General features: G+C 34.0%; 1 protein-coding gene across 2 annotated transcripts in view; it reads right to left on the bottom strand.

The window, feature by feature from the left end:
- The window catches only part of USP43 (ubiquitin specific peptidase 43), a 129,709-nt gene that overhangs the window by 85,785 nt on the left and 31,833 nt on the right, over window positions 1–12,091 (bottom strand). For both annotated transcript variants that reach the window (XM_003770427.3, XM_031965504.1), the window contains exon 3: window positions 11,804–11,880. In XM_003770427.3, coding sequence (XP_003770475.1) covers window positions 11,804–11,880 — 77 coding nt within the window. The remainder of the gene's footprint in view (window positions 1–11,803; window positions 11,881–12,091) is intronic.

A 12,091-nucleotide genomic window follows, 5' to 3' on the forward strand; every position in this document is an offset into this window, starting at 1 on the left:
GTATGTTTAAAAAGAAGCTATCAATTATATGAAGAATCTAAAAATGATTTTCTTCAGTCTAAATTTCAATGAAAAAAAAATTCCAAAGTCATTTATCTCCTTTACATCTCTAGGTCTAAGGTAACAAATGTGTAATACTATTCATTTCTTCTTATACATCCTATCCTGATTATAAAATGATGAATACTAAGTAACTGCCTATCACTCATATAATTTGTATCTTTCAATATTTTAAGTTGCCATTAAAGATTAAAAAAAAAGTTTTGCTAGCATAATCTCCATACAAATGGAGGTGATTTATTCAGTCACTATTAATGAAGCTTTAATGATCTCTCTAGAACTGCTGCTGCTCATCAACTGATTCAAATGTAGAACAGAAATAAATACTGCCATATACTCAGGCCTTAAATAAACTACTTCTCTAATTTTAGTCTCTTGTTTTAGCATAGAAAATGTGCCCCCAAGGTGTTTTTTTTTCTTAATTTTTCAGTGATATAATTTGCTCCTTTACATTACCACATGCCTCAGACTATTCTTTATTCTTTTGACTTTACTAAATGTATAGACAATCCATCGTAAGCTATTTAACTGATAGGTATAACATACTGGCACTGATAGGTATAACATACTGGCAGTATTATTCTCCAGCTTCCCATCAAAACTACTTTGTAAAAATCTTTTTCTTTATATTTCTTTCCTTCTTTCTCTTTTATACTTTTCTACTGCTTGTGTCTTAAAACTATGATTGGCATACTGTTTAGCTGCACTATGAGCACTTGGAAACAAAAAAGTTGATCATGTCTATTTTATTACATTTTCCCTAATGTCTTGGAATATTTTTTTAATACAGAACTCACTCTTCTTCAACATGTAGCTATGAAACAGTTGAAATTATTACTTTATTTACAACAGCAAAAGCAACAAAATGCTCAATATTAAAAAAAGTGTTTGTGATTGAGTTAAGACAGTTCAACTAAAAAAAATTTAGTAATTTACTATGAAAAAGAAAAACAGTACAGTCCCTGTCCTGAAAAGTTTACAGTCTCTTGGAGGAAGAGGAGGAGATTGCAATTCAATGGAGTAGTCTTGTGGTTACAAACTAAGAGGGATAGTGTTGTGAACACCAGTGTTCAGTTGGCTTTTAGAAGATAAGTTTCTTTTCTCTATTTGCAGAATCACACATCTTCAGAGTTAAAATGAATCTCCAGGGTCACCTGCTCTGCTGAATATCCAAACAGGAATTCTTAATACAACAGCTCAAAAGAAAGTCAATCAGCCTTCATTCGAAGATCTCCAATGGTGAGAAACTATCTACCATCAAATAAATCAATTTTACCTTTCATTTTGCTTAATTCACTTTGCTTTAATTCACATGTCTTTTCGAACTTCTTTAAATTCTTCATATTCATTTAGAGCGTTTGAGTTATAGTAATATTACTCAAAAAATAACTGACAGCAGTTTTTTTTGAGTACAATAAAGGACCTATTATACACCTTTAGAGAAAGAACTGATAAATGGAAGCATATACAGTATAGTTTTACATATGTTTATAAATCTGTGTCAAAATCTCTAAAGCAGGATGAAGAAGGGAAGGAAGAAGAGAAGAAGATGGTTTGGAACTTGAAAGGAAAAAGTAAAGAGAAAAACAAATGGAAAAAAAAAAGATACTGGCAAAAAAAATTTTCAACCTAATCAAGACAAACCAAAATGAAACCCCACATTTAATATTCAGACTTCACAAATTTAACTTCAGTTACATAGCAGCTTTGTGACCCTAGGCAATTCCTTTACTCTCTTTTGCCTTCAGTTTCCTTATCAGTAAAGTGTGTATAACATTACCACTTGGGGTTGTGAAGATTTATTTGTTGCTGTTGTTTTTATATTTTTTTATATTTTATTTTATTTTTTTAATAATTATAACTTTTTACTGACAGAACCCATATCTGGGTAATTTTTTACAACATTGTCCCTTGCACTCACTTCTGTTCTGATTTATCCCTTCCCTCCTTCCAACCCCTCCCCCAAATGGCAAGCAGTCCTATACATGTTAAATAGGTCACAGTATATCCTAGATACAATATATGTGTGCAGAACCGAACAGTTCTCTTGTTGCACAGGAAGAATTGGATTCAGAAGGTAAAAATAACCCGGGAAGAAAAACAAAAATGCAAACAGTTTACATTCATTTCCAAGTATTTTTTCTTTGAGTGTAGCAGCTTCTATCCATCACTGATCAATTGAAATGAATCAGATCTTCGCTTTGTCAAAGAAATCCACTTCCATCAGAATACATCCTCATACAATATTGTTGTTGAAGTATATAATGATCTCTTGGTTCTGATCATTTCACTTAGCATCAGTTTATGTAAGTGTTTCCAAGCCTCTCTATATTCATTCTGCTGGTCATTTCTTACAAAACAATAATATTCCATGACTTTTGTATACCACAATTTCCCAACCATTCTCCAATTGATGGGCATCCATTCATTTTCCAGTTTCTAGCCACTACAAACAGGGCTGCCACAAACATTTTGGCACATATAGGTCCCTTTCCCTTCTTTATTATTTCTTTGGGGCATAAGCCCAGTAGTAGCACTGCTGGATATAAGGGTATGCCCAGTTTGATAATTTTTTGCACATAATTCCAGATTGCTCTCCAGAACTGTTGGATTTGTTCACAACTCCACCAACAATGCATCAGTGTCCCAGTTTTCCCACATCCCCTCCAACATTGATCGTTATTTTTTCCTATCATCATAGTCAATCTGACAGGTGTATAGTGGTATCTCAGAGTTGTCTTAATTTGCATTTCTCTGAACAATAGTGATTTGGAACGCTATTTCATATGAGTGAAAATAGTTTCAATTTCATCATCTGAAATTTGTCTGTTCATATCCTTTGACCATTTATCAATTGGAGAATGGCTTGATTTCTTATAAATTAGAGTCAATTCTCTATATTTTGGAAATGAGGCCTTTATCAGAACCTTTAACTGTGAAGATATTTTCCCTGTTTGTTGCTTCCCTTCTAATCTTGTTTGCATTAGTTTTGTTTGTACAAAGGTTTTTTAATTTGATGTATTCAAAATTTTCTATTTTGTGATCAATAATGGTCTCTAGTTCATCTTGGGTCACAAATTTCTTCCTCCTCCATAAGTCTGAGAGATAAACTATCCTTTGTTCCACTAATTTATTTATAATCTCATTCTTTTTTTTTTTTTTTGTACTATTTTTCCAATCTTTTTTTTTTCTTTTCTTTTTTTTTTTTAATTAAATAACTTTTTATTGACAGAACCCATGCAGGGTAATTTTTTACATTATACCTTGCACTCACTTCTGTTCCGATTTTTCCCCACCCTCCCTCCACCCTCTTCCCAAGATGGCAAGCAGTCCTATACATCTTAGATAGGTTACAGTAGATCTTCAATACAATATATGTGTGCAGAACCGAACAGTTTTCTTGTTGCTCAGGGAGAATTGGATTTAGAAGGTATAAATAACCTGGGAAGAAGAACAAAAATGCAAGCAGTTTACATTCATTTCCTAGTGTTCTTTCTTTGGGTGTAGCTGCTTCTGTCCATCCTTGATCAATTGAAACTAAGTTAGACCTTGTCTTTGTTGAAGAAATCCACTTCCATCAGAATACATACTCATACAGTATCGCTGTTGAGGTATATAATGATTTCCTGGTTCTGCTCATTTCACTCAGCATCAGTTCATGTAAGTCACGCCAATCCTCTCTGTATTCGTCCTGCTGGTCATTTCTTGCAGAACAATAATATTCGATAATATTCATATACCACAATTTACTCAACCATTCTCCAATTGATGGGCATCCATTCATTTTCCAGCTTCTGGCCACTACAAACAGGGCTGCTACAAAGATTTTGGCACATACAAGTCCCTTTCCCTTTTTTAGTATCTCTTTGGGGTACAAGCCCAGTAGAGACACTGCTGGATCAAAGGGTATGCACAGTTTGATAACTTTTTGGGCATAGTTCCAAATTGCTCTCCAGAATGGCTGGATGTATTCACAATTCCACCAGCAATGTATCAGTGTCCCTGTTTTCCCACATCCCCTCCAATATTCTGCATTATCTTTTCCTGTCATTCTGGCCAATCTGACAGGTGTATAGTGGTATCTCAGAGTTGTCTTAATTTGCATTTCTCTGATCAATAGTGATTTGGAACACTTTCATATGAATGGAAATAGTTTCAATTCCATCATCTGAAAATTGTTCATATCCTTTGATCATTTATCAATTGGAGAATGGCTTGATTTCTTATAAATTTGAGTCAATTCTCTATATATTTTGGAAATGAGTCCTTTATCAGAACCTTTGATTTTAAAAATGTTTTCCCAGTTTATTGTTTCCCTTCTAATCTTACCTGCATTAGTTTTGTTTGTACAAAAACTTTTCAATTTGATATAATCAAAATTTTCAATTTTGTAGTCAATAGTGATCTCTAGTTCTTCTTTGGTCATAAATTCCTTCCTCTTCCCCAGGTCTGAGAGGTAAACTATCCTATGCTCTTCCAATTTATTTATGATCTCATTCTTCTTTTTTTTTTTTCCTGTCCACATCTAAATCTATGATTTCTTTCTTTTTTTTTTTTAATAGCCTTTTATTTACAGGTTATATGCATGGGTAACTTTACAGCGTTAACAATTGCCAAACCTCTTGTTCCAATTTTTCACCTCTTACCCCCCACACCCTCCCCTACATGGTAGAATGACCAGTAGATGTTAAATACATTAAAATATAAATTAGATACACAATAAGTATACATGACCAAAACATTATTTTGCTGTATAAAAATAATCAAACTCTGAAATATTGTACCATTAGCTTGTGAACGAAATCAAAAATGCAGGTGGGCATAAATATAGGGATTGGAAATTTAATGTAATGGTTTTTAGTCATCTCCCAGAGTTCTTTCTCTGGGCGTAGCTGGTTCAGTTCATTACTGCTCCATTGGAAATGATTTGGTTGATCTCATTGCTGAGGATGGCCAGGTCCATATGATCTCATTCTTTATGCCTAGATCATGAACCCATTTTGACCTTATCTTGGTGTATGGTATTAAGTGTGGGTCAATGCCTAGTTTCTGCCATACTAATTTCCAATTTTCCCAGCAATTTTTGTCAAATAATGCATTCTTATCCCAAAAACTGGGGTCTTTGGGTTTGTCAAACACTAGATAATTAAAGTTATTATATGTTTTGTCCTTTAAACCTAATCTATTCCATTGATCAACTAGTCTATTTCTTAGCCAATACCAGATAGTTTTAGTAACCGCTGCCTTATAATATAATTTTAGATCTGGTACAGCTAGGCCACCTTCATTTGATTTTTTTTTCATTAATTCCCTTGAAATTCTTGACCTTTTGTTTTTCCATATGAACTTTGTTGTTATTTTTTCTAGGTCATCAAAATAGTTTTTGGGAAGTCTGATTGGTATAGCGCTAAATAAATACATTAGTTTAGGTAGTATTGTCATCTTTATTATATATGCTCGCCCAATCCAAGAGCATTTAATATTTTTCCAATTGGTTAGATCAGACTTAATTTGTGTGAAAAGTGGTCTGTAATTTTGCTCATAAAGTTTCTGATTTTCCCTTGGCAGATAGATTCCTAAATATTTTATATTATCAGTAGTTACTTTAAATGGAATTTCTCTTTGTAACTCTGACTGTTGGATTTTGTTAGTGATATATAAGAATGCTGATGACTTATGTGGGTTTATTTTATAACCAGCAACTTTGCTAAAATTGTGGATTATTTCTAATAACTTTTTAGTAGAATCTCTGGGGTTCTCTAAGTATACCATCATATCATCAGCAAAGAGTGATAATTTGGTTTCCTCATTGCCTATTCTTATTCCTTTAATATCTTTCTCAGCTCTTATTGCCATAGCTAGCATTTCTAATACAATATTAAATAGTAATGGTGATAGTGGGCAACCTTGTTTCACTCCTGATCTTACTGGAAATGGTTGCAGTTTGTCCCCATTACATATGATGCTTACTGCTGGTTTTAAATAGATGCTACTGATTATTTTAAGGAAAAGTCCATTTATTCCTATACTCTCAAGTGTTTTTAATAGGAATGGATGTTGGATTTTATCAAATGCTTTTTCTTCATCTATTGAGATGATCATATGGTTTTTGTTTGGTTATTAATATGGCTAATTATGCTGATAGTTTTCCTAATATTGAACTAGACCTGCATTCCTGGTATAAATCCTACTTGATCATAGTGAATTATCCTGGGGATGATTTTCTGTAATCTTTTTGCTAATATTTTAGTTAAGATTTTAGCATCAATATTCATTAGGGAGATTGGTCTATAGTTTTCTTTCTCTATTTTCAACCTACCTGGTTTAGGTATCAGTACCATGTCTGTGTCATAGAAGGAATTTGGTAGGACTCCTTCATTCCCTATTTTATCAAATAATTTATATGGCATTGGGGCCACTTGTTCTTTAAATGTTTGGTAGAATTCACATGTAAATCCATCTGGTCCTGGGGATTTTTTCTTAGGGAGTTGTTTAATTGCCTGTTCTATTTCTTTTTCTGAAATGGTACTATTCAAGCAATTTACTTCCTCCTCTGTTAGTCTGGGAAGTCTATATTTTTGGAGGTAGTCATCCATTTCACTTAGGTTATCAAATTTATTGGCGTAAAGTTGAGCAAAATAACTCCTTATTGTTTCTCTAATTTCCTCTTCATTGGTGGAAAGTTCTCCCTTTTCATTTTTAAGACTACTAATTTCATTTTCCTCCCTCCTTTTTCTAATCAGATTTACCAAAGGTTTATCAATTTTAGTGGTTTTTTCATAAAACCAACTCTTAGTTTTATTTATTAGTTCAATAGTTTTCTTAGTTTCAATATTATTAATTTCTCCTTTTAATTTTAGAATTTCAAGTTTAGTAACTGATTGAGGGTTTTTAATTTGGTCTTTTTCTAGCTTTTAAGTTGCAAGCCCTTTCATTGACTTTCTCTTTCTCTATTTTGTTCAAGTAAGCCTCTAAGGATATAAAGTTTCCCCTTATTACCGCTTTGGCTGCATCCCACAAATTTTGGTATGATGCCTCACCATTGTCATTATCTTGAGTGAAGTTATTAATTGTGTCTATAATTTGCTGTTTCACCCAATCATTCTTTAAGATGAGATATAATCTCATTTTTTATGCCTAAATCACGGACCCATTTTGATCTTATCTTGGTATATGGTGTTAAACGTGAGGCCAAGTCTAATTTCTGCCATACTAATTTCCAGTTCTCCCAGCAGTTTTTGTCAAATAATGAATTCTTATAACAAAAGTTAGGATCTTTGAGTTTGTCAAACACTAGATTGCTATAGTTGACTATTTTGTCTTGTGAACCTAGCCTATTCTACTGATCAAGTAATCTATTTCTTAGCCAATACCAAATGGTTTTGGTGACTGCTACTTTATAGTAACTATAGTTTTATATAAAACTATAGTTTTATATCAAGTATGGCTAGGCCACCGTCATTTGATGTTTTTTTTGATTAATTCCCTTGAGATTCTCAACCTTTTGTTCTTCCATATGAATTTTGTTGTTATCTTTTCTAGATCATTAAAGTATTTTCTTGGAATTCTGATTGGTATAGCACTAAATAAATAGATTAGTTTAGGGTGTATTGTCATCTTTATTATATGCGCTTGGCCTATTGAAGAGCACTTAATATTTTTCCAATTATTTTCCTATCATAGTGTATTATCCTAGGGATTATTTTCTGTAATCTTTTTGTTAATGATTTATTTAATATTTTATCATTAATATTCATTAGGGAGATTGGTCTGTAATTTTCTTTTTCTGTTTTCAACCAACCTGGTTCACGTATCAGTACCATGTCTGTGTCGTAAAAGAAATTTGGTAGGACTCCTTCAATCCCTATTTTTTCAAATAATTTATTTTGCATTGGAATTCATTGTTCTTTAAATGTTTGGTAGAATTCACATTTAAATCCATCTGGTTCTGGGGATTTTTTCTTAGGGAGTTGGTTAATAGCTTGTTCTATTTCTTTTTCTAAAATGGGACTATTTAGGATATTTACTTCTTCCTCTGTTAATCTGGGCAAGTTATATTTTTGAAGGTATTCTTCCATTTCATTTAAGTTGTCAAATTTATTGGCATAAAGTTGGGCAAAGTAACTTCTAATTATTGCTCTAATTTCCTCTTCTTTAGTGGTGAGTTCTACCTTTTCATTTTTAAGACTAACAATTTGATTTTCCTCTTTCCTTTTTTAAATCAGATTTACTAAGGGTTTGTCTATTTTGTTGGTTTTTTCATAGAACCAATTCTTAGTTTTATTAATTAATTCAATAGTTTTTTTATTTTCAATTTTATTGATCTCTCCTTTTATTTTTAGAATTTCAAGTTTAGTATTTGACTGGGGGTTTTTAATTTGTTCCTTTCCTATCATTTTTAGTTGCAAGCCCAATTTATTGATCTTCTCTTTATTTTATGCAAGTAGGCCTCTAGAGATATGAAAATTCCCCTTATTACCACTTTGGCTGCATCCCACACATTTTGGTATGACGTCTCATTATTGTCATTTTCTTGGGTAAAGTTATTATGTCTATGATTTGCTGTTTCACCCAATATTCTTTAGTATGAGACAGTTTCCAATTATTTTTTGGTCTATTTTTCCCTGGCTTTTTGTTGAATGTAAATTTCATTGCATCGTGGTCTGAAAAGGATGCATTTACTATTTCTGCCTTACTACATTTGAGTTTGAGGTTTTTAAGTCCTAATATATGGTCAATTTTTATATAGGTTCCCTGAACTGCTGAGAAGAAAGTGTATTCCTTTCTGTCTCCATTTAGTTTTCTCCAGAGATCTATCATATCTAACTTTTCTAGTGTTCCACTTACTTCTTTGACTTCTTTCTGATTTATTTTGTGGTTTGATTTATCTAATTCTGAGAGTGCAAGGTTGAGATCTCCCACTATTATAGTTTTGCTGTCTATTTCTTCTTACAGCTCTCTTAATTTCTCTTTTAAGAATTTAGATGCTACACCATTTGGTGCATATATATTTAATATTGATACTGCTTCATTATCTATGCTACCCTCTAGCAAGATATAGTGCCCTTCTGTATCTCTTTTAATTAGATCAATTTTTGCTTTTGCTTGATCTGAGATCAGGATGGCTACCTCTGCTTTTTTGACTTCACCTGAAGCATAGCAGATTTTGCTCCAACCTTTTACCTTTACTCTGTATGTATCTCCCTGGTCCAGGAGTGTTTCCTGTAAACAACATATTGTAGGATTCTGGCTTTTAAATCCATTCTGCTAACCGCTTCCTCTTTATGGGGGAGTTTATCCCGTTCACATTTATGGTTAAAATTACCAATTCTGTATTACTTGCAATTTTGTTAACCCCTGTTTATGCTTTTTTCACTTCTTTCCCCCTTACCTCCCTCCCCAGTGAGCACCACTTGCTTCTCACAGCCCTCCCTTTTTAGTATCCCTCCCCCTACCTTAGTGTTCCTCCCCCTATCTTATTCCTTTTCCTCACAGTTTCTGTTTTCCCTTCCGCTTAACTTATTCCTACCCTTTTCACTTTTCCCTTCCCACTTTTCAATGAGGTGGGAGAAGTTTCACTATAAATTGAATATGTCTAAAATTTTTCTCTTTAAGCCAATTCTGATGGCAGTAAAATATCAATTATATTCATTCCCCTCCATTCGTTCTCTCAGATATAATAGGTTTGCTTTGCTTCTTCATGAGATGTACTACCCGCACTTTACCCTTTTTCTGGTACAATGTCCTTTCCACCTCTAGTTTCTAGAACAAGGTATACATGTATTCTTTATACATCTTTATAGCAGAAATATAGTCCCCAAGATTTCTTTTTACCTTTTTAGGTTTCTCTTGAGTTCTATATTTGTAGATCAAACTTTTTGTTAAGTTCTGTTTTTTTCATCAAAAATAGGTGAAATTCCCTTATTTCGTTGAATGTCCCTCTTCTTTCCTGGAAAAAGATGCTCATTCTGGCTGGCTAAGTTATTTTTGGTTGCATACCAAGTTCCTTAGCCTTTTGGAATATCATATTCCAGGCCCTTCAATCCTTTAATGTGGATGCTGCTAGATCCTGGGTAATCCTTATTATGGCTCCTCTATATATTTGAATTGGTTTTTTCTAGCCACTTGCAGTATTTTTTCCTTTGTCTGGTGGTTTTGACATTTGGCCACTATATTTCTTGGTATTTTGATTTTAGGATCTCTTTCAGTAGGTAATCAATGCATTCTTTCAATGTCTATTTTATCCTCTGTTTCTATGGCTTCTGGGTGGTTCTTTTTGATAAGTTCCCAGAAAATAGTGTCCAGGCTCTTTTTTTCATCATATTTTTCAGGGAGTCCAATAATTCTCAGATTATCTCTCCTAGATCTATTTTCCAGGTCTGTTGTTTTCCCAAGAAGGTATTTGACTTTTCCATTGTTTGAATTTTTTGGTTTTGCTTGACTGATTCTTGTTGTCTACTCAAGTCATTCAATTAATTCCATTTGTTCAATCCTAATTTTCAATGAAGTATTTTCTTCACTCACATTTTTTATATCTTTTTCTAATTGTCCAAATTGAGTTCTTTTGTCCTATGGAATTTTTTTCCATTTCACCAATTTTATTTTTTAGAGAGCTATTTTCTGTTTCCAGCTCACTAATTCTATTTTTCAACAATTTGATTTCTTTATCCACTCTCTCTTTCAATGAGTGGGATGACTTCTCCAGACTCTGTTGCCAAGCCTCCCTCCCCTTTTCCCATTTTTCTTCTAGCTCTCTTGTGAAAGCCTTTTTAATTTCTTCTATGAGATTCATCGTGCTGAGGACCAGATGATATCCTCCTTTTGGGATTCACCTGGAGACAATCTGTTTTTAGTCTCCTCAGTGTTTAGAGTCTGCTGTCTATTCATATAGAAGCTATCAATGGTTAAGGTCCATTTTGTCAGAGAAGAATCAAAGACAAACTAGCAAAGAAAAAAAGCCCTAAAGGAATTTGCTTTCTTTTTTGGGCTGGGTAGTATTACCGAGCTTCTTCTACAGACTGGGGGAGGGGAGTGGAGGCAGCAGCGAGGCACTAGCAGGACTGGCCTGGGCCTGAGCTCTGAGACTCTGAGAGCATGCGGAGACACTGTGGGGGAAGGGTGGCCAGGTCCCGAGAGACTCTAGCTGTTCAGGTTGTATTCTTCACCCCCAGTGTTTTTGGCTTCTCTGCTTGTCTGCTGGCTTGTTGCCAGGGCAAAGCATCCAATCCTGTAGCAAAGCTCTCCCTGCAGAGATGGCTGAGATCACACCCCACCCCTCTCTGGTCTGTTTGGCTGTGAGCTGCCTGCCAAGCTCTCGCTGCCACTGTCTGCCCTCAGCCTACGCCTGATCTAAAACTGTCCCTGCCCTTAAGCAAAAACAGACCTTTCCTGGCAAATTTCAAGGATGTCTTCTCTTGGTAAATATTTGTGGGGGTTTTTTCAGTCAAGCATTAATTTAGAGGCATGTCATGAAATGAATTCTGAGAGAAAATGCAGAGCTTCTGCAGCTGTGTGCCTCCTCTCCGCCATCTTGGCCAGAAGTCTCGGTTGTGAAGATTTAAATAAATGTTCAATCAACTTCTTAAACTATAGAAAGAAACCCAGAACTTTCCCAAATAGGAATGCTTGCCCTAAACCTCATGGAACTCTTATTTTCAAAATATCAAAGTATAAATCTGGATATTTGAGAATTTTTATTGCTAAGTAGGTTTACACAGTCAACTGAGGGAAGAAATTTTCTTACCTATATTGGGCTTGAAAGTGATTTTGAACAAAACTTTGTCTTTGAGAAGGACAATTTTTGCTAGGCCCAGGCTGGGACTGTGAAAAATAGAAGCAAATGAAGATTAGATAAGTACTTTTAATTAACCAGTAAAACCATAACTATATCAGACTCACTCTTAATTCCAACTATTTCAATGCTTCTCTACCACTCCAGACTCCCATGTCCCTTTGTCTACCATTATTTTAGCTGAACCAATTCACAATTTGGGATCAGATCCAACATTCAATTTCTCTGTACTTATGTCAA

This window comes from Sarcophilus harrisii, chromosome 4, assembly GCF_902635505.1.
Source record: "Sarcophilus harrisii chromosome 4, mSarHar1.11, whole genome shotgun sequence".
In the NCBI taxonomy this organism is placed as follows: domain Eukaryota; kingdom Metazoa; phylum Chordata; class Mammalia; order Dasyuromorphia; family Dasyuridae; genus Sarcophilus; species Sarcophilus harrisii.